The 23,338-nt window shown below is 45.6% G+C and overlaps 1 protein-coding gene across 13 annotated transcripts; it reads right to left on the minus strand.

Annotated features, from left to right (window-relative positions):
• Positions 1–358: 358 nt before the first annotated feature.
• On the minus strand, positions 359–23,338 carry naca (nascent polypeptide associated complex subunit alpha). Of its 13 annotated transcripts, none has more exons than XM_078201226.1 (12): positions 23,232–23,322; positions 21,444–21,515; positions 19,231–19,407; positions 15,241–15,339; positions 12,872–12,916; positions 7,838–7,990; positions 6,441–6,526; positions 3,998–4,075; positions 2,990–3,136; positions 2,482–2,610; positions 701–823; positions 359–486 (listed from the first exon to the last, which is right to left on the minus strand). In XM_078201226.1, the coding sequence occupies exons 2-12, from the start codon at positions 21,511–21,513 to the stop codon at positions 472–474; spliced, it is 1,122 nt and encodes a 373-aa protein (XP_078057352.1). In that variant the 5' UTR covers positions 21,514–21,515; positions 23,232–23,322; the 3' UTR covers positions 359–471. The 13 variants fall into 13 exon arrangements, with proteins under 13 accessions (XP_078057352.1, XP_078057348.1, XP_078057350.1 ...); XM_078201222.1 differs by having other exon boundaries at positions 7,838–8,083; XM_078201224.1 differs by having other exon boundaries at positions 19,231–19,410.

A 23,338-nucleotide genomic window follows, 5' to 3' on the forward strand; every position in this document is an offset into this window, starting at 1 on the left:
GAGAACAGAGACCACTCCATCTGACGAAGGGGCATCGCTCCGAAAGCTTATGGTATTTGCTACCAAATAAACCTGTTGGACTTTAACCTGGTGTTGTGAGACTTAAAGATTGTGGTCAGTGTCCCATGAGATTTAACACACTCATGTATACCAGTGCTCACTACATTGGAGTTACATTGTCAAAATTTGTGAGTAACAGGAAACAATCTTAATGCTGCCGTTGTGCGATGTTTCACCCGCATCAAAACATTTACTGACGCCAAGGTTTGCAGAAGTGCAAACCAAGCTTTATTCCAATCTTTATGTCGTACCTATTCAGTACTTAAAATTTCACAAGGAATAGACACACCAGTCTAAATACATTTAACTATTTCAAGCCACATTTTTATTTGAAGTTTTTCAATATAAATGGTACAAATGTACTGAAGCTGCACCAATGGGATTGGTACTCACTCCTGCTTTTTCTGACGTTTACATTGTCAATTCCTGCAAAAATAAAAATGATCAAAATCATACAATATTCAGCATCACATTGAACCATTTAAAGCTACAATAGTAGACTAAATTTGGAAACAGCTGTTTCATTGTCAATTCTGACATTAATATTCATATGCTGACAAGATTGCAGTAAAGTCAAATTACTACAACTTTCCCGATCCCAAAGAACACATTAAAAAAAAAAGCAAATAACGGAACTTACCATAATAGCATTTACAATATCGTTGTTGTTATTTTTCAATGCTCGGACAGCCTTAGCCCTCGACACGTTCGCTTGGGACATGACTAATTCTATGTCCTTGACCTCCACACCAGTCTCATCAACCTAAAGAAATTAAAAATAGTAATTTCTCCATATCTTTTCCCCCTCCATTTATTCAAACCAAAGCTGCATACCTTTCTCACCCCATGAGGTGAGAGCACAAGGTGAACCTATAGCATTATAAATGGCACAATGTTTACAATAGCACACTACAGCATTCACAAGTTATTTAAAATTAAACTATGCAAATAATGCAAGATTTCTGGACACGTGCGGTAGTTCTACAAACAATGTTTCGGTGCTTCAATTCTAACTAAATTTAGATAGTCAATACTGCAATTCTGTTCCTCCTTTACTGCAACTTGAAACATCCATGGGGTTGCTTTGCCCCACCCACCATCAATGGCCAAGATCATTTTTTAATATTGGTGGGTCAGACACAACAGGTAGGCTCATTGGGCCCATGCAGAATTTGACTCCCCAAACATTTTTGATCACTATCCACTATCAAAAGCATCAGGCCTAGTTGCCCTTCGCAACTGCAGGCTGAGTTGCGTTGCCCTCCACAATCGCATAATCTGCCAATGCTCAGTTGAGAGTTACATAACTGTCAGTTATTTAAAAGACTGAAGGACGAGTGCCAAAGAACCCAAGTGCCTTTGGGGAGGGGGAGAGAGAGAGAGAAATAAACTGCCAAAATATATGAAAATTAGGCTATTCCATATTTAGAAAGGCAAATGTTTATTTAGGAGCACCTCGCCTCAGAAATGACCAGTCATGAGGGGATAAGAACATAAGAACTAGGAGCAGGAGTAGGCCATCTGGTCCCTCGAGCCTACCCTGCCATTAAATAAGATCATGGCTGATCTTTTTGTGGACTCAGCTCCACTTACCCGCCCGCTCACCATAACCCTTAATTCCTTTACTGTTCAAAAATTTATCTATCCTTGCCTTAAAAACATTTAATGAGGTAGCTTCAACTGCTTCACTGGGCAGAGAATTCCACAGATTCACAACCCTTTCTGTGAAGAAATTACTCAACTCAGTCCTAAATCTGCTCCCCCTTATTTTGAGGCTATGCCCTAGTTCTAGTTTCACCCGCCAGTGGAAACAACCTCCCTGCTTCTATCTTATCTACTCCCTTCATAATCTTATGTTTCTATAAGAGCTCCCCTCATTCTTCTGAATTCCAATGAGTATAGTCCCAGTCTACTCAGTCTCTCCTCATAATACAACCCTCTCAACTCCGGAATCAACCTAGTGAATCTCCTCTGCACCCCCTCCAGTGCCAGTATATCCTTTCTCAAGTAACGATGCAGCGAGTAGCACCAAAGTTAAATTCGGAGGAGTGGTTTCATAGATTAATCTTGTAATCTTTCAAGCATAGAACTAGGACTAAAGGATTTTTTGGGGGGTGGGGGAGCTCTGAAATGCTACTGATTTCAAGGGGATTAGGAAAAGGCAATAAATGCTGGCCTAGCCGGCAACACCCACATCCCAAGAATGAATTAAAATACAGACCAGCCATGATTCAATTGAATGACTGAACAGACTTGAGGCTGAATGGCCTACTCCTGTTCTTGGTTCCCAAGGCGCACTTGTGATCTTGCTGGTACATAGATCAGTTTGGTCAGATCATGGATGGAATCGAAGCAGTAGCAGATATAGACAGTAGCATGTTTATACAGAAAATTCATGACAATAATAGGAGACAAACATACCTCTTCTTCTTCACTCTCCTCCTGTACGGTTGGAGTTTGTGTGTTTTCTTGGATATTGGCAACAGATTCTCCCTGTACCTTGAATTTCTCTGCAGCAGCCAGTTGAGCTTGCTGAGATAAGTCTTCAATCTAGGCAGATGAGCAGAAACATAAAGTTACTTTTGTTGCAGAATAGCCATCATCTTGACATTGCAAGAAGCATCCTTTCAAAGCAACAGCTTTGGATAGAAGCAAAAGTAGAAAAATCGATACATTGAAGAGTGCAAGAAGGGAGGGAGGAAAAAGTACCGAAAAGTTGTAGCAGGGTTGCCCAACTGTGCAAAATATAGCTCCAGGTGATTTCAGACATCTGTGAATGTCAGTATAAGGAAATGGCACAAATTGGCCAGGTCTGGCAACAAGGTCTCGCCCAGTTCCACAATAGGACCTTCATTCCTACTCATTTTGCAGGAAAGAGACCTGAAGTTTGGGAAAAGACCCAATATTAGAGAGATTTACATTAGTTTACCTTGGCTTCACCAAAAACAATATAGGTATCTGATGCAGGGCTCTTGTAAACATCTGGTTTTGTGATGACGAACAAGATGTTTTTAGATTTCCTTATCGTGACTCTGGTTACCCCAGTAACCTGGCGAAGCCCTAGCTTTGACATCGCCTGCAAAGGAAAATAAGGAAAATTCCAATTACATCAGAATTTAACATTTTGTTCAGTTGTTTTAAAAATAAACTTGCATGTCTGGATAAGGCACCAACTGCAAATACATAGATTTAATTTAGTTGGAGGAGCTGCTTGGCAGAACTCCAGAAAAGTGAAAACTGAAAAGTATTCACTAACATTTACGGGCGGCACGGTAGCACAGTGGTTAGCACTGCTGCTTCACAGCTCCAGGGTCCCGGGTTCGATTCCCGGCTCGGGTCACTGTCTGTGTGGAGTTTGCACATTCTCCTCGTGTCTGCGTGGGTTTCCTCCGGGTGCTCCGGTTTCCTCCCACAGTCCAAAGATGTGCGGGTTAGGTTGATTGGCCAGGTTAAAAAAAAAAAATTGCCCCTTAGAGTCCTGAGATGCATAGGTTAGAGGGATTAGTGGGTAAATATGTGGGGGTAGGGCCTGGGTGGGATTGTGGTTGGTGCAGACTCGATGGGCCGAACGGCCTCCTTCTGTACTGTAGGGTTTCTATGAACACTGCGCAGTGGCTGGTTACAGAGCAGACAGAAGCTGACTCTGGCTCCTTCCTTTGAAAAGCTCTTAGTCTCTGTTCAAGAGCCCAAGATCCCAAACTCGTATTAAGAAATTGCAATACAAAATCCGTGCGCCAACTTAATAAAGACATCATCTCACGATGTTAAATAAATGCTCCAAACAGTACCCAAAAATGGCTAAGCCACAATTACTGGAAGCCTATTAAATTTTGCACGAATGTAGTAGAGGCAGGTGCCTCAACTCTCCAATAAACAGAACATGGAATACCTTTATGCTTACACAAATTGTAATCTAGGCTGAGAAATCTTTACTCACTTTCCGTGCCTTCTTTTCACTTCTGCTCTGTTTTGCTTTGCTGACTGGCTCTTCATCTATTTCGGCTGCAGCTGCAAGCTTTAAAACAAGGGAAGGAGTAACTAAATTGTCACTTAGAGTAAAGAAAATCCCCACACAAGACTAACTCCACATTAAGTATAACTGCCTCAATTACATAGAAGATAGAAACAGGAGGCCATTTGGCTCTACGAGCCTACTCCACCATTCATGATGATCATGGCTGATCATCCAACGCAATAGCCCAATCCTGCCTTTTCCCCCATAACCTTTGATCCCATTCGCCCCAAGTGGTTAATCGTTATGACTGTGGCTAAGTGCACATGTACTCGTGGTTTGTTTGACTCCGTACAAGGGTCCCAAATTTGACTTTAGAGCAGTGAAGCAGCTCTCATTCAATGGAGTTAAAATTCCTATCCCAGGATGCTGTCTAGTGCCAGAAAGAGTACACAATTGACAACGTGATCTCGTGCCATAAAATTGACCGGAACAAATAGAAACTACAGAGCTGGTCTCAGCAAGGATAGTTTTTCTTCTCCCAACCTACTTACTGCACCCAAAAATCCGGCCACAATGTTGAGATGGCCCACCCCACCACTCGACAAACATGCACAATTGTACAGTAGTCATGAGAGTTGAGGGGGTGTAGTCAGTTTGCAGGCAAAGATTTGAGTCGACGGACGGACATAAGAGTGCTTGGAGACTTAAGCATATTGTAGTTATGCGCGCAACTTGTGCTCAAAGCGTTGACACCCAGATCTCAGGTGCGTCTCAGGCACAAAAGCAGAAGAAACTCCAAGCCATGAAGATTTGCCAGCTTGGCAGTCAATACTGATCACATCCTCGGCATATCATAACACATTCAAGAGGGGAAGAGGTGAAAGGATTTCAACTTTTATTCCACTCACAAAAGAAACCTGACACAATTGTCTCAAACAACTTTCAACCTTTATTTATTGAACAATATACAAGAAAGATTAGTGCAGTAAACATTGGTGCAAAGGCGCGTGAAACTTTAGCCCCTTCACAGTGATTCAACATTTAAATTCCACGACGTAGCAGCTTTTGCTCAATATGCATGCAGATCCCCTTTCAGTTAGGAAGGCAAACAATGTCACGAGAAAGCAAATATCTGGAGCTGAGTGGATGAGTGGTAACAAGTGGTACATGAATGACCATGTGAAGTGGAATTAGATATGGTCCAAATGGGGACAAGAGTTAAACTTCAGAGGTAAGGTGACAGCGACTGCCACTGATATCAAGGCAGCATTTGACTGAGTGCGACATCAAGAAACCCGAGTAAAATTGAAGTCAACAGGACTCGGGGATGGGGGAAAGAGAACAGACAACTCTTTTCTACCCAGCACAAAGGAAGATGGTTGCGGTTACTGGAGGCCATTGTTGCAGGAGTTCCTCAGGATAGTGTTCTGGGCCCAACCATCTCCAGCTGCTTCATCAATGGCCTTCTTTCCATCATGAGGTCAGAAGTGGGGATGTTCACTGATGATTGCAGTGTTCAACACTATTTGCATCTCCTCAGATAATAAAGCAATCCATTCAGTCATGCATCAAGACCTGGACAACACTTAGGCTTGGCTTGATAAGTTGCAAGTAATATTTCCATCACACAAGTGCCAGGCAATGACGATCTCCAACAAGGGAGAATCCACCCATCTCTCCTTGACATTCAATGGCATTACCATCACGGGATTCCCCACTATAAATATGCGGGGGCGGGGGGGAGAGAGAGAGGGAGAAAGAAAGGACTGAACTGGACCAACCATATACATACTGCAGTTACAAGAGCAGGTCAGTCAGAGGCTGGGAATACTGCAGACAGTAACTCAACTCCTAACTTCCCAAAGTCTGTCCACTATCTACAAGGCAACATCAAGAGTGTGATGGAATAATCTCCACTTACCTTACTCTAAGCTCGACACATTCAAGGGCAAAGCAGCTGATACCGCACCCACCACTAACACAGTAGCAGTGTGCATCATTTACAAGGTGCACTGCAGTAACTCACCAAAGCTCCTTCAACAGTACTTGCCAAACTCTTCCAACTAGGACAGGGGCAGCAGACATGTGGGAAACTTCAGAGCTTCCACCTGCAAGTTACCTTCCAAACCACAACACCCGGACTTGAAACTATAACCACTGCTCTATTGTCACTGGGTCAAAAACCTGGAACTTACTTCTTAACTGCACTGTAGGTGTACCTACACCACAGGCTGCAGTGGTTCAAAGTAGCACCTCACCAACACCTCCATGGATAATTAGGGATGAGCAACTAATGCCAGTGACGCTCACCCCATGAAAGATGTTAAAACTGGAGGAAGTGTCAGGAGATAGGACTGTACACAATAAAGACTTTTTGCCTTTTGACAGGGTTACAGGGTGCTTATTCACATATTTGCAGACACACCTGAGCTTGCTGTGTCGCTGTCTGCGTTGTATCCTGTTCCTCCAGTTCTGGTACCGACTCATCGCTGTCCGATTCTGTCCCAGACCCTACAAAATGTCAGATATTTAGTACAGTACTCTGCACATTTTCTAGGTTTGTGGCACTTTAGTGAGTTTCAAAGAAAGTGTGATACTTGTCTGGAAAAAAAGTGAGAAACACCACTTTATTGTAGTTACCATAACCATGTTACAGCCATGCTAAGGTGGAGAAAAGGTGTAAATTTGTGCACTAAAGCTTTAACCTCGAACAACAGTTTTATTTTAAAAAGTTGCAACATTGACTTATTGATCTATTTCTACAAAGCCATCAAGCAACAAACCTCAGAACCCAATGAATGATACACTGGATAAAAACACCTTTTGTGGCATTACGGGATTTTTTTTTTTACCTTCAATCTGTTGTAGGCAAAGGAGAAAACCAGATCTGGATATTACAATGCTGTCTACTGATTATGCTTTCACACCATGCAATAAGCTAAAAAGCAATAAAAGGTTAGCGTGAACATTCTCAGTACCAGATAACACTCCAACTTATACAGGTGCCGTAAATTCTCCATATTCATGCCTGCAATGCTCATCCTGTGTGCAGAAAATAGGCCAACAAACTTGCAAAACAACCTGGGATTTAAAATAAAAGCAAACTCTAAAGTTTGCCTCAGGCTTTGGGTACGCAGTGAACATAATGGTCCTCATTCGAATACACACAAGAACCAAAGTGTACTGCAAGTATTCACAGGTTGAGGGAGGCAGGTCACTTTTAGCATGTGAGACAAGATGTTAATACAGATTAGTGTACTAATAGTGTCTATTAACCTATTCCAAACCAGTTCACTCCAGTGTTAAGTCCCACTTGTGAAGAAAACAAAAGAAAAAGTGGATTCCACGTTGCCATTAGTACGCAAGCTCTAAACACCCTGTGGACAGTTGAAATTTGTACATTATGTAGCTGACTTGCTCCAAAAGAGGCAGCAATTCTTCAAATAAAAGTAGGTTACCAAAGACAACTTCTGCAACTCAAAAGGACATGCAATATTTGGTAGTTATAACTCATCTTCCTCCCATCCCCATTTTACAAGATAAGGTAGTTAATGCTAATGATAGAGAAATTATTCTAGACTTTACATAAAGTACAGATTTCATACCACATCACTTTCCTTTGTAGAAGGATGGGCTAACTCTAAAGTGCCCTTTTCATGCTGGGGGATAGAATACATTCCAACAACACAAATCCTCCAGAGTCAAGTGCCTCACTTAAAAGTTAGCCCGTTCCTGAACGTGAACTTTTGTAGGACAAGCCTTTACTTCCCAGTTCAATTAGACAGGACACTACTACATGCACACCTCAACCAAACTAAATACCCTGATCATTCTGCTTCGCCACAGGCTCCTTTGCGGTTGAAGCAGTCTTGGGAATTGCCTTCTCAATAACAGGTGGGGCAGGAGCTTCGTGGAGGGGAGTCTCGTCGACAGCAGAAATCAATGGCGGCATCTCATCATCATCAATTTGGGCAGCTGAAGATGATTCAGGGGGTGGGGCAGTGAGTTGATCAGAGGCAGATGCAAGAGTGAAAGATGATGGAAAATCAGTGACAGGTGCTCTAGATTCTGACGATAAAGAAAGTTCAGTGGATGAAGGTGCTTCATGAGATGAATAATCAGAAACAGGCAGAGAAGGAGGCAGCTCAGCAGCAGCATGCAGGGGAGGCTGAAGCTGTGCATTGACAGAAGGGTCAAGAGACAAAAGCAAGTCAGTACACTGAACAACTTGGTCAGGTGAGGTTAACTCAAGGGGGTGTAGCTCTGAAACAGACAAGTCAGGAGATTGAAGCAGTTGAACAGGTTGGACTACAGTCAGTGTCTTGTCAGATGCAGACACCTTATCACTGGGTGTGTCGAGATGCACAGAAAAGTCTACTGAGGGAGTAGACAATTGTGGTTCGTCAGCTGCACCGATGGCTGAAGATGGTTCAGTGGTGCCCATGGATCTGGCAACTTGTATCTCAGTTGCCAGAGCGGCAACAACTGGAGGATCAGCTGACAACTTATCCATTGCAATGTCCAGAGAATTAACTGACAATGGCAGGTCAGGAGTATCAATGGAAGCAATTGGAGGACCATCCAGAACATCAATAGCACGGGAAGCAATGGGACTAGTGGACAATGGTGCAGCACCAGTGACATCAACCACAGTTTGAGCTAAAGATGTTCCAGATGGAACAACTGCATCAGTGGGCAAAGTCAGGGTGACAATATCAGGGGCAGATAAGGGAAGACCATGAGTCACAGGATCAGATGAAGACTCCTTGTCCATTGTGATAGCTGACAAGTTCAGCTGATGTGCCTGGTCGGCAGTGTCAGCGGGCAGCGGGGCCTGGTCGGCAGTGCCAGCTGGCAGCGGGGCCTGGCCGGCAGTGTCAGCGGGCAGCGGGGCCTGGTCGGCAGTGCCAGCTGGCAGCGGGGCCTGGCCGGCAGTGTCACCGGGCAGCGACGACTGGTCGGCAGTGCCAGCTGGCAGCGGGGCCTGGCCGGCAGTGTCAGCGGGCAGCGGGGCCTGGCCGGCAGTGTCACCGGGCAGCGACGCCTGGTCGGCAGTGCCAGCGGGCAGCGGCGCCTGGTCGGCAGTGTCACCGGGCAGCGACGCCTGGTCGGCAGTGTCAGCGGGCAGCGACGCCTGGTCGGCAGTGTGAGCGGGCAGCGGGGCCTGGTCGGCAGTGTCACCGGGCAGCGACGCCTGGTCGGCAGTGTCAGCGGGCAGCGGGGCCTGGCCGGCAGTGTCAGCGGGCAGCGACGCCTGGTCGGCAGTGCCAGCGGGCAGCGACGCCTGGTCGGTAGTGTCAGCGGGCAGCGGGGCCTGGTCGGCAGTGTCACCGGGCAGCGACGCCTGGTCGGCAGTGTCAGCGGGCAGCGGGACCTGGTCGGCAGTGTCAGCGGGCAGCGACGCCTGGTCGGTAGTGTCAGCGGGCAGCGGGACCTGGTCGGCAGTGTCAGCGGGCAGCGACGCCTGGTCGGCAGTGCCAGCGGGCAGCGACGACTGGTCGGCAGTGCCAGCGGGCAGCGACGCCTGGTCGGTAGTGTCAGCGGGCAGCGGGGCCTGGTCGGCAGTGTCACCGGGCAGCGACGCCTGGTCGGCAGTGTCAGCGGGCAGCGACGCCTGGTCGGTAGTGTCAGCGGGCAGCGACGCCTGGTCGGCAGTGCCAGCGGGCAGCGACGACTGGTCGGCAGTGCCAGCGGGCAGCGACGCCTGGTCGGTAGTGTCAGCGGGCAGCGGGGCCTGGTCGGCAGTGTCACCGGGCAGCGACGCCTGGTCGGCAGTGTCAGCGGGCAGCGACGACTGGTCGGTAGTGGCAGCGGGCAGCGGCGCCTGGTCGGCAGTGTCAGCGGGCAGCGGGACCTGGTCGGCAGTGTCAGCGGGCAGCGACGCCTGGTCGGCAGTGTCAGCGGGCAGCGACGACTGGTCGGTAGTGGCAGCGGGCAGCGGCGCCTGGTCGGCAGTGTGAGCGGGCAGCGGCGCCTGGTCGGCAGTGTGAGCGGGCAGCGGCGCCTGGTCGGTAGTGGCAGCGGGCAGCGGCGCCTGGTCGGTAGTGGCAGCGGGCAGCGGCGCCTGGTCGGTAGTGTGAGCGGGCAGCGGCGCCTGGTCGGTAGTGTCAGCGGGCAGCGGCGCCTGGTCGGCAGTGGCAGCGGGCAGCGACGCCTGGTCGGCAGTGTCAGCGGGCAGCGACGACTGGTCGGCAGTGTCAGCGGGCAGCGGCGCCTGGTCGGTAGTGGCAGCGGGCAGCGACGACTGGTCGGCAGTGTCAGCGGGCAGCGACGACTGGTCGGTAGTGTCAGCGGGCAGCGACGCCTGGTCGGTAGTGTCAGCGGGCAGCGGGACCTGGTCGGTAGTGTCAGCGGGCAGCGGCGCCTGGTCGGCAGTGTCAGCGGGCAGCGACGCCTGGTCGGCAGTGTCAGCGGGCAGCGGGACCTGGTCGGCAGTGTCAGCGGGCAGCGACGACTGGTCGGCAGTGTCACCGGGCAGCGGCGCCTGGTCGGTAGTGGCAGCGGGCAGCGGCGCCTGGTCGGCAGTGTCACCGGGCAGCGGCGCCTGGTCGGCAGTGTCAGCGGGCAGCGACGACTGGTCGGTAGTGGCAGCGGGCAGCGACGCCTGGTCGGCAGTGTCAGCGGGCAGCGGCGCCTGGTCGGCAGTGTGAGCGGGCAGCGGCGCCTGGTCGGCAGTGTGAGCGGGCAGCGGCGCCTGGTCGGTAGTGGCAGCGGGCAGCGGCGCCTGGTCGGTAGTGGCAGCGGGCAGCGGCGCCTGGTCGGTAGTGTGAGCGGGCAGCGGCGCCTGGTCGGTAGTGGCAGCGGGCAGCGGCGCCTGGTCGGTAGTGGCAGCGGAGAGCGGCGCCTGGTCGGCAGTGTCAGTGGGCAGCGGCGCCTGGTCGGTAGTGTCAGTGGGCAGCGCCGCCTGGTCGGCAGTGTCAGCGGGCAGCGGCGCCTGGTCGGTAGTGTCAGCGGGCAGCGGCGCCTGGTCGGTAGTGTCACCGGGCAGCAGCACCTGGTCGGTAGTGTCACCGGGCAGCAGCACCTGGTCGGTAGTGTGAGCGGGCAGCGGCGCCTGGTCGGTAGTGTCACCGGGCAGCAGCACCTGGTCGGTAGTGTCAGCGGGCAGCGGGACCTGGTCGGCAGTGTCAGCGGGCAGCGGCGCCTGGTCGGTAGTGTCAGCGGGCAGCGGCGCCTGGTCGGTAGTGTCACCGGGCAGCGGCGCCTGGTCGGTAGTGTCACCGGGCAGCAGCACCTGGTCGGTAGTGTCACCGGGCAGCGGCGCCTGGTCGGTAGTGTCAGCGGGCAGCGGGACCTGGTCGGCAGTGTCAGCGGGCAGCGGCGCCTGGTCGGTAGTGTCAGCGGGCAGCGGCGCCTGGTCGGTAGTGTCAGCGGGCAGCGGCGCCTGGTCGGTAGTGTCTGCGGGCAGCGGCGCCTGGTCGGTAGTGGCAGCCGGCAGCGGCGCCTGGTCGGCAGTGTCAGCGGGCAGCAGCGCCTGGTCGGTAGTGGCAGCAGGCAGCGGCGCCTGGTCGGTAGTGGCAGCAGGCAGCGGCGCCTGGTCGGTAGTGTCAGCGGGCAGCGGCGCCTGGTCAGTAGTGTCACCGGGCAGCGACGCCTGGTCGGTAGCGTCACCGGGCAGCGACGCCTCGTCGGTAGTGTCAGCGGGCAGCGGCGCCTGGTCGGTAGTGTCAGCGGGCAGCGGCGCCTGGTCAGTAGTGTCACCGGGCAGCGACGCCTGGTCGGTAGCGTCACCGGGCAGCGACGCCTCGTCGGCAGTGTCAGCGGTGCCAGTGGGAAAGGGCCTTACGGCAATAGCAATACTGTCAGGTAAAGACAGCCCATTTGATGTAGCAATAGCATTATCAGGAAGAGACACAGCTTCAGCAGTTTTTGTAACTTCATAAGCCACAAGCTTGATGCCCATGCCAGAGGAAACTAGAGGATCAATATATGAAGGGAATTGAGGGGCAGCGGCGGCAATAGCACCGTCACCTGGAGAAAGTCCAGAGTTGGGATGAACAGAGTCAGCAGACAAAAGCATTCTATCAGTAATATCAACAAAAGCAGGGCAAGCAGTAAAGGGCAGCTGATGATGCACAGGCACAGCAATTAAATTAGTCAAAGACGCAACAGGGTCAAATGAAGGTGGACCATCTGCAGCAATAGTATTAGCAGGCAATGGCAAGGTAGCTGTATCAATACTGTCAGATGAAGACAGTCCTCCTTGAATGGCAACTGGATCAACCAAAGACTGATTAGTATCCTCCAGAGACAAAATAGCAGTTGCTTCCAGATGGGTCAAATGCTGAGTTGCTGGAGGGTCAGTGGGCAAGGGCAGCTGATCAATAGTGGGGCCATCAACTGCATCAGCTGACACTCCACTAGTGGCAGTGCAGGTAGGCAGGGCAATACCATTGGCAACAGCAACCTGCTCAGGTGCAGACAGCCTCAAGTCAGAACCTACTCCAGTACTATCAGATGGAGTCAACGAGGTGGTTGAGTCAGTGGGCAAAGTCAACTGATCGACAGTGGCAACAACTGGGTCAGCAGACAAATGCATAACACAAGTAGCAACCAGGTCAGAAGGTGGCAGCCTTTCAGCAGCATCAGTACAGTCAGCAGGTAATGGTGGCTGATCAGTGTCAGGGCCAGCAGTAGGTGAAGCTACCTCAGTAGAAACAGTAGGGATAGGAGAGAGAGAGTGCTCCAAAGGAAGCTGGACAAGAGATTGCACAGAAGCAGATAAAAAGGATGAAGAATGATTGAAGGTGGTTTGGGAGGATGGAAGCTGAAGACCAGGGCCATGCAAATCAGTAGCAGCCGAAAGCTCCATCTTTTTGGTACTGCTGGATTCATATTCAGCCTGTATGTACTCACTGGCTGAAGAAACTGATTCATGCTCAGAACAGGTTTCAATAGTAGCTGTTGAAGATAACCAAAAAAACATCAATACGAGCATAAAGAGCAGTGTGTTGTCATTAGGATTTAGATTGGATGAAGACGCTTTCATAAAATGTACTTAACTACATTAAAATGAAATCTACACCACAGTAACAGGCCATTTAACCTGTGGATCTATGTTGTAATTTCTGTTGCGTACAAGCAACCATCCACCCTCCCTTCTTCATTCCACCCATCAGCATATCCTCATCCTTTCTCCCTTGTGTGCTTACTTAGCCAACTCGTAAATGGGTCAATTTTATCTGCCTCAACAGCTCTGTAATAAAGCTCCACATTCTACCTTGAAATTCCTATTGAACAGTGACCACCTTGCATTTATGGGCTTTGGTCTTAGTTGCCCCAAATTCTGAGTCCACCCTTTAAAAAGTGCTCAATCAGGTTAACTCACACCTTCTCAAAAAGAGCCCCAGACTACTCAGCTTTTCCCATTGTATATAACCCTAGTTTCTGGCATTGTCTTTATATCTTCAACAGCTACATCTTTTCATAATATGGAGATTAAACTGCACAGTACTCCTCGTGTTGCTGTACAAGTTTAACAAGTGAAATTTTGCAGAAGCAAACATAACTTCTGTTTTTCAATTTTATGCAATAGAAATGAACCCCAGGAGCTCGATTTGCTGTTTTAAATAGCCTCATTTACCAGTGTCACTACTTTCAGTGATGTACGCCTAGGTCCTTTTGCTCCTCTACCCTCATTTACATTATCCGCAGAATGTGGCATCTATTTTTGCTACCAAAATGCACCACCCTCATACTTCACTATATTGTAACTCATCTGCCAACTATATACACATCCATTCTGCAAGTGTATGCCTCCATGTATTTGGTCACATTCTTCCTTTACAGGATCTAGACCCAGAACTTGGCATCTACAACTTAATTGTACTTGTGCAATTAGATTTAATCAACACCCCCCCCCCCCCACCCAAAAAAGTATTCTTTTGATTTGATGGATGATTGAAGCTGCAAAGGCCAGCATAAACTGAGAAAAGTGGAAGATAGTCCAGTCAAAAAGCCCACTCAAATTAATCTAGGTTTGCCAAAAAAACTTAAGTGCTCTGGTGTCTAGTCCATCACAATGGTGATATTAATAATTTGCTGTGACCAATTAAGGAGATCTGATCATTAAAGTCCACTGGTTTAGATAAAACAAGTATTATTCTGGTTCCAATTTGCTAAATAAGCCTATTGACAACACAACATTAAAGAAACAGAAGATGGTTACAGAAATTGGAAAGACGAGAGAAAATAGGAAAACATTCTAAACCCACATCCCCACATTAAGTGTAAAATAAAAACTTTATATTGGTCATATTATACTGAATGATCAACATGGCATTAACCATCTATCAGTTTGAATTTCTTGATAGGATAAGGATTTCAAAACACTCATTTAATTGGATCCTTTTACGGATTTGTATACAAGTAGTAAATTGTGTGGCCGTCAATATACAATCATGACTTTTGGGGGCACTATAAAGTCAAATGCTCAAGTCACATTCCCATGTCTTCTTTAGTATGGAAGCGTTTTAAACACACAAACAAGATTAAAACAAAAACAGAATCAAACTGTTCCAGGAGTACCACTGGAATATGTATACGAGGAACATTTCTGGATTTGTGCCTGGGCTGTGATCTCAGCCATGCCAGCATTGAGGCATACCTGGCCTCTACAACTCCCAGGATAGAGTTTTGGGAGGGGTTGCACAAGCCACTACTCTTGGCAAAGGCTAAAAAAAAACCTGACCAGGTATAGTAATTCAACGGTGAAGTTTCAGCTAGAATAAAGTTGAATTTAAAATTACTGTATTTGAAGTGATGTTAGTGCTGGGGAAATTGAGCTTTTCCATTTTGGTGGAATTGGCTTCAGGTATTATTAGATCTGACAGAAAGATGTAGAATAAAGCTTCCCCAACTTCACCAAGATTGATCGCTCAACACAAACTTCAGATAAAGTTCTTTACTGTACTGGTATGGGTTCCAGTTCTTATAGGATCCAGAGTGAAGATCAACAATTGATTTAGGCACTTTTATGTCACGTTTTGCAATGACTGAATCAATTGGTCAAACCCATTTCACTTTAGGATCCACCTAGCCTTCACAAGAAACCATAATCTCAGTCTAGACTGAATCTAGAGGTGAAAACACTGTAAACCCAAGTCACCATCCACTTCACATGGAGTGGTTACAGCAGTTGAGAATACACAAGAGCAAACAAGAAGTTGTTAGCAGAACTGCAAGTCTCAGATCACTGTTAGTTCAAGATGTCATCTATTGTCTACCTGCAGTTTGAACAGGCTTCTCAGGAGAAACGGGGGATGCAGGTGCTTGGACTGCATCAGGCACAGCAGGAGCTTCTGAGGCAGACGTACCAGCCCCAGCTAGAAAGTTGAGTGATAACATGAGTTACAGATAAACCTTAAAAACAAATTTAGTGTAGATTTTTAAAATCTGGGTTTAAAAACACATACATATTAAATCATTGAGAATTATACCAGGAAGCCAAAACCTTTAAAAAGAAACATTGAGTTAATACATTTACACACTCCATTTCGGATGGGTTTTATAACATTTTTGATCGTTTGTTGCAATTGATTGGGCTTACCAATCAGTACTATACCTGTCAAACCAAATTTAACAACATTTTGTACAAGTATGAAACAAAATAGGCCAACAGTCTTCTCAAACGTTAGTTCACATTTTTAGTTCAGACCAGGGGTTAAGCCTTTCTGTGCAAAGATGAAGAGATTTCTGGGAGTTTTGAACTTCAAAACAAGAATGTCATTAACACACAGCATATTGCACCAAGTGAAATAAAGGAACCAGAGAACATGTGACCAAAAATCCAGGAGCCAGCTGGAAAACCCATAATCTAAAACCAGGAACAAAAAGTGCCTCGGTGGAGTGTTCTACCACAGGCTATTCAGCCCAACTGGTCAGTCAGTATTTATGCTCCATAAGGTCTTAACATCAACATACCCATCAAATTTCATTTGTGTTCATACTTTAGATTGCCCTTAAATGCATCTATACTATCCGTCTCAACCACTCCCTGTGGTAGCAAGTGCCACATTCTAAAGTGTTTCCCGAATTCTTTATTGAATTTAGTGATAATTTCATAGTTAAGCCTCTAGTTAAGAATTCTGTACAAGTAGAAAGAGACGTCTACCCCATCAAACCCTTTATAAATTTTAAAAACCTCCAAGGTCACCCCATACCTTTTATGTAAAAAAGTCCCAACCAGTTCAGTCTTTTCGGTTTTAAATCTTTTCTACATCTTCTCTAGTGCCTATATTTCCCTTTGGTATAACCACCAGTTTACAGGGGACTGAGTCAATCCACTTGCATCTTTGGTGGCGGGTTGGGAAGGGAAGGAAAAATCGAATATAATTTCTGCTCAGTGGTGTCTACCACTATTTTCTCCTCGACCCCTTTCCCAATAAAATGCATAAGAATTAAATAGATATTTCTACTTCAACTGTAAGAGGTTTAAAAAAAGATAACCCAAAATCACCAAAACTGGCTGAATCCTTGGTCACAGTGTTACAAACAGATACGCACACGCAGAACCAACACAAATATAAAATTCATCCATGAGGCACACTTCAGTAGAAATGCACTGCAAAACAAAACAGCTGATTATTCGTAGGCCGGTTCATCATTTATCTGAAAGCTTAAGAGTGCAATCATAGTGCCACAGGTCACAAATTGCAGCGATTCAACAAGGCATTGACTGTTTACCAAAATGGAGATTCAAAAGGATAATGCTGCAAACCTCAAAATTGTTATAACATAGAAAAACTAGTGCCATGGAAAATTTCCTATAACAAGATTAATGAGTGATTAATAAGACAATTTACAGATACATTTGGATACAAGGGAATAGACACTTCTGGCACTCAAAGTCAAGTGAAAAGGTTCCTCATTCAGTTCAGGCTACTGCACGCCCATTGTTACAAGACTCAATCGCAAGAAAATCAGCAAAGCACAGAGGCATGACCGGGGGCTCAAGACCCAACAGAATAAAATACTTCTGGATTAGCATTGAGCTGGTAACCTTGCAAAGATATGATATTTTCATCCCACAAATGCAAAAAAAGATGCCATTTAGCCCCTTGTGGCTCTTCTGCCATTCAACGAAATCATGATGATCTGCTATCGTCCATATCACAATTAACTTTGGTTAACCAAAATTATTTTCACATTAATAGTATCAATTACCAGTTGCAGAAGAGTTCTAAACTTCTTTCACCCTTTGCTTCCTAATTTCAGTTCATAATTCAGCTAGCCAACTAAGGTAACCTCACCTCCGGTCTCAAACTACCATTTCACTAGTTACTCAAACCAGTTTGTTTTTACTGTCCAATTCTCATACTGGCAATTTCCAAAGCCACTCCACAAATCTGCTCTAAATATTTAATCAAGTTTTGCAATTTGCAACCAACTATAAAATATTTCAGCTTCAGGAGAAGAGCCACAAGAGTAAAGCGTCCAAACTCACCAGGCAAATAAATGTATGACAACCACCAACTATAGCAATTCATACCCTTGCTAATATTACTTTCTCTAAAGTCAACTCACCTACACGGATACAACATCTAGCACCTAATACTGAAAGCAGAAAGTCACCCGAGGGCATTGCTCCTCTTACATGATGCAACTAGTCAATAAATATGTTAAGGTTCAGTCAAGTCCAACTGCCAGAGAATAATGAATAACCCTTCTTTCGACTGCTACTTACTTAACCCGACAGTTCAGTTTTACTCGTGTCATGAACACCAAGACCCACAAAACTTGATTATACCTGGGCAAGGCCTGGTCCCTAATATCTATGCGTCTCCCAATGCCACCCCCCCCCAAAAAAAACTGATGCAAGAAAAAGCACATGGATGCAGTATTTTGGGAACTGCTCCCCCAATTAAATTTAACCGTAATCAACTGCAGCTTGAAAAAAACATTGTGTGAAATGTTCATGTGTCTGCAGTTGTATGGCGCAATTAAACACTCTGCTTTCTGTTCTCCTGAAGGGGCAGACTTACTGGCTACACAGCAGCTCCAGACATCTTGAATTTCAGCTCAGTCACAAAACTGGGATGACACCCTGGTGCTGTACTGAGGGAATGCTCCATTGTACCTGCCCTTCAAATAATACAGGAATATGGACCCACCCGCCCCCAAACCCATGTGTTCTGAGGATTCAGGTATTTAATTTAAATCGTACAATGCCAAAGACCAGCAAAAACATCACCAACTAGAGTGATGATCACTTTACCTTCACCATTCATGATCGCTTAGCGCAAACTGGCTACTGTATTTGCCTTCATCTTAATGGTTTGCCTTCAAAATAGTTGAGTAGCATTTTGGGAATCTCAAAAGATAGCAGTATAAATGTGAGTTTTCTCCCTGTGCCAAAAAGCCTGGTTGCACAAATTGACTATCATGTTTGCCTGCTTAGTGACTGAACTTCTTAGTAATCTCTTGCACAGAAGTGCTTTGCAACAGTCCATGGCACTATGCACACTCCTCTTACTCTTGAATAGGTTCATTTATTTCGCGCAAATTGGCTGGCACATTTGCCTACATGAGCAAAGCAGCTAACAAGTAGTACTTTGGAATACCCAGAGATACGGTTCCACCTTCATGCAACTAAAACTCATGTATGCTGCACATTTTGTTTTGCGCAAACCAGCCGCCGCATTTGCCTAAACATCAATGATGGCACTTGATGCAACTCTTAGCACGTGTGGGGCTCCGGGCCACCCCGAGATAGTGCGTATCAATGCATGTCCACTTTTATTTTGCGCAAATTGGCCGCCACATTTTCCTACATCAGCAGAGTTACTGCACTTCTTCATATGTACAGTACTTTCGGGACGTCCTTTTAAGAGAATGCACTTTATGTATGCAAGCTCTTTGCTTGCTTGAATTTGTTTAAACCAGTGATATTTAGCTGTAATAAAGATATGAAATAGTTCAGTGGCATGCATCATGTAGTGTGCGCCTAAAGGAAACTTGTCATTCTCGCACATTGAAAACTAATGCAACTCCACTTGCCTGCACATGGTCAGACCCCTTTACTGCTACTGCTGTAGTACCTTCTATAAAATAGTTAATGGACTAGTTCAAGAGACTATTGCACAGCAATATTTTCAACATGGATCTTAGACGGCAGCTGCAAAAACAACTTTTGTAATTAGAATCCAAACATAAAACCTGGCCACTAGTGGTGGTAACGGTGACAAAGCTAGCATTTTAACAGTGTCAACACGCACCTGAAAGCTCCTGAACAGCCTGAGACACTGCATTCTCAGTGGTGGCCTCAGTCTGGGAAGCTTCACTTGCCACCTCAGTAACAGCCGATTCTGTTGAGTCAGTAGCTGGAGTCAATTCGCTCGGAGCAGTGCTTTCTCCCCCAGAGGCAGGAGAAGGGCTGACATCACTGTGTTCTTCTGCTGGAAAGGATTTGGGACAGTACTACAAGCAGGCAATATAAAGCCAAAACTGCCCAGGTGTGCAAGTTATCCTACTTGAGGGTTTGAATGCGCCATATGGCCCCATGAGAAAATCAATCCCGACACCAAATGACCACATGCATTAATAATGTACTCTGATTACATGATGATGGAGAGTAAAATGACCAGCTTCCCACTAGATGCTCAGAAAATACTTATTAAGCAAAGTGTGAAAAACCCCAGAGAAAACCAGTTTACAAAGTAGTCTTGCGTCAACACCACAAGTGCACAGAGTGGAAAATGTTTACACTTGTACTTTTCTGGCTGCAGAATATGCTCAACTTACAGTTTCTGGTGTGCCGCATAGCCACTAACTTGTGCCACTCTAAAGTCATTTAACGGAATTATTAATCCATTTCAGAACGCATGTCAACTTGACAGCCCTGAAAGCTGCTTTATGAAGATTGTGTAAAGTTGTTCCCAGTGACATCACGTTTTAGACATATTGTACAGCAATATGACACCAGCAACTCTCACTATATCAAATTGTCACTTAAAAACAAGCAACTAATTTAAATAATCAATAAAAATTCCAATTTTTTTCACTCCTGAACCACTTTTTACAGTGGCCACTAGAACTATATTGGATTGTTTTAAATCAAGTACAAGTATAAATGGCCAACTTAACCATTAACACCAAACAACAACTCCTGTATAAAACTAACACACAACATTAACAATCATGTCCAATACCCAGTTTATACTTAGTGCAAACTTAGAGCAGCATCAAGACTATGTTTACTGTTCACCACCATCTCCCCAAGCCAATCCCAATGAAGTTTCTCCATGCACTAACAGTGTTCAAGGCTTGAACAGAATGCAATGGCTGCCATTTTGTAACAGTTACATGCAGAGCTACATCTCTGCTCATAAAATGCTAATTAATTCAAGCGCTATTCACAGTGAGGAGCAAACAATGCACAAAACCACACTCTTTTACAGAAGAAATGCAACTCTATTCCAAGTATTTTGCAACCTGCAATAAGAGCCCTGCAGTGGTATTATACCTCAGAAAGCTGTGCAAAACAATCTGAAAAGTCAGTAACACAACTGCATGCCTATTTCTATTACACAGGTAACTTTCTGAAAAAGGAGGAACTAACGAATAGGAAAAAAGACTCCACTTCATAAATCAATAAATTTGTTCCTTAGAAGCACCGCTTGAAAACGCTCATGCAAAGGCCAAGGGAACAAACATGAACAACTATTTTTAATTAGCAAGTCAATTTACTTCACAAGTTTAGAAGTCCACTCTCCCACCCAGGAAATGTCACCAACTTCTGCATTGATCTGGACCAATTTTCCGCAATAGAGAAATCTCACCAAAGTATTAACAACCTCTGACATTTAATTCAAACAATAGCACTGCAGTCCAAGTGGTTACTTCACACTCATCCTCCCTCAGAAAATGCCCACAATTCACAATACACACCCTGGCAAAAGCCATCACTTATTAACACTGGCGCAGATGACTTCCACTCATCAGTGCATCATTTACTCCTGACCATTGAAAGGGAGCAGAAACCTGCCTTCCACTTACCAATCTTTACATTTTCCATAAATATGTTGCTATGTAAACAAGGCTCAGCGCTTTGAGGTATAATACCAATCTTGCTGGACATTTACAGTCACTTGGAACGAAGGGACAAAGAATATAAATGGGATCTGGGAATAAAGTGTGAATGACAGAACTTTAAAACGCGCTTAAGCTGGTTTGAAGTTGGGGGGGGGGGGGGGGGGGGCGTAGGGGAGGGGCACATTTCTCTGGATACTTGAAAGCCATAAGTCAATAGAAAAGTTGCACTAATATTCAGGCATGACCTGAAGTCGACCCACAATGAATATACCAAGCCTTGATCACTGCTTATTGGGATCCTAATGAATGAGCCAAAAATAAGCTGGTTTGCCACAGTGCAAAACAAAACCCATAAACGCGAACAAGGATCCCTCACACAGTTGACATGTATACAAACCTGTTTCAGCTTGAGGCTGCTGCATTTCTTGCTCTGTGGCAGGAACGGTTTCTGTGGCTTCACCAGGCATTTCTAGAAAGAAAAATAGCCAATTAGCAGAAACTCATTAAGCGTGTGCCCTCACATAAAGCAGTGTTGCCAGGAATTTCTGGATAGACAAAAGTTTTACCCTTTGCAACAAATTTACCATTGGAAAATCTTGAGGAAAAGCTTTTGAAAGTACAACCTTCATAACAGAAGATTTGAGCTACACTTGCATTAATCAAAATGTACAGCTGTTCACAAAACTGGATTCACCAGAAACACCCACCATTGCAGAAGTTACAGCAACATTTTAAAACTAGTGAATAAGTCACACAAGGCCAAGCCAAAAGTTAGCCAAATTGAAACAGTATTTGAATCATAAATGGCCAAGCATAAACTTGCTATGTCAGCTAAACATTGAACAAAGCTGAGGAATCATAACCATGTGAATTGCAGAGAATAGTCGTACAGTCTGGTTTGAAGGCTGAAGCACAAAGGAGCATGCCAAAAGCAAAACATGTTGGAAATATGAAACAAAAATGTTGAAAAACACTCAACTGGTCAGGCAGCAGCTGTAGAGATAGAAACAACCAACATTCCAAACTGACCTGTTGAGTGTTTTCCATTTAACACCTTATGCTTAAACGTCAAGATAAGGAAGATCAATGTGTGAAGTGGCATTACAAGTGTGCAGTACACATGGATCAAAAGCAGCAGCAATTTTCTATATTACTTGGGAGTTGTAGAAACAAGTTACATGCACTTGATACAACTTCAAGCACAGACAACTAAAATAACCAAACTAGGTCATGTTGCTGTACATACAGGATTCAATTCACAAATGAAATATGCATGGAGTTCAGCTAATGTCAAGATGATTACATTAGCTATAGATGACGATGGCTCATTTCCCCGAGTTCAACTGCTACATACCATATTTCAAGAGTTCAATCATTTGGGCTTAAAAATACTAATACTTTCTTCAACCGGGGCTTTTGGTCTTTGCCAAGAGCATATTAAGAACAGACTTGTTATGGTTTATGGCAAGCATGGCTAAGGAAAAGGCATTTTTAAACAGCCGGCATTTCATTGTGACGATAGTTTGCAGAAATAAAGACAAAAAGTGAAAAGGACAAAAAGTGAAAAATCCAGAACACCATGCACCTTAAAAGGCCATCGCTAATAACACAAAATGCCCTGGTAGCCAGAGTGGCAATCAGCAGGAAGGATAAATAATTGAAGTTTCTTTATAGGCTCAAATACCCTAAAAAAATCAAATTTTAAGAGGACAAAATATAACAATCCACAAAAAAAGTTTAAAGACGATTTCTACTTAGATAAAAGGCTCCCTGCAAACTATGGCTGCCACACAACCTAAAGGCATGTCTGGTCGAAACAACTTTTCGTGGCCTACCTTAGTACATTGAAAAAATTGAAGCTATGTGAAAACAGATAACTAGCTAAACATGCCCAGGGCCTCAAACAGCATATTCGGGTTAAGACCTCGGGCTCTTGGCCTGTTTACCCACCCTATCCCCTCCACCATTAAAACTAATCCTGCTGGGACACCACGAGATTGCTACCGCCCCCTCCCTCACCGCCCCGCACATTTTTTTGTCGAACCACTACCTTCATACAACTTTTACCTGTAAATGTTCACAATATCTGAAATGTAAAGTTCCCCTTTCCCTCACAACGCCAAATTTGCGCCCACTGCGAGCAGTTTAATGAACGGATGGAAGCGGATTTTCCACAGACACTTACTGCCTTAGTTCGTCAAATCCAAGATGGCTGGAGAAAGAGACTGGATTTCTTTCACACAGATATATTAAAAAGGTCGTGTTAGTGTTTCCGGGTCATTCACCCAGCCG

The sequence above is a fragment of the Mustelus asterias genome, chromosome X (assembly GCF_964213995.1).
Source record: "Mustelus asterias chromosome X, sMusAst1.hap1.1, whole genome shotgun sequence".
In the NCBI taxonomy this organism is placed as follows: Eukaryota; Metazoa; Chordata; class Chondrichthyes; order Carcharhiniformes; family Triakidae; genus Mustelus; species Mustelus asterias.

Bases quoted from the DNA above. Each gene is read 5' to 3' on its own strand.
- naca (XM_078201220.1), bottom strand. From the start codon at position 21,513: ATGCCTGGTGAAGCCACAGAAACCGTTCCTGCCACAGAGCAAGAAATG. The intron at 8,084-12,871 runs GTGAGTACATAC...CTTTATCGTCAG, and splicing joins TGAATCAGTTTCTTCAGCCA to AATCTAGAGCACCTGTCACT. The intron at 4,076-6,440 runs GTGTGTCTGCAA...CTTGTTTTAAAG, and splicing joins CAGCGACACAGCAAGCTCAG to CTTGCAGCTGCAGCCGAAAT.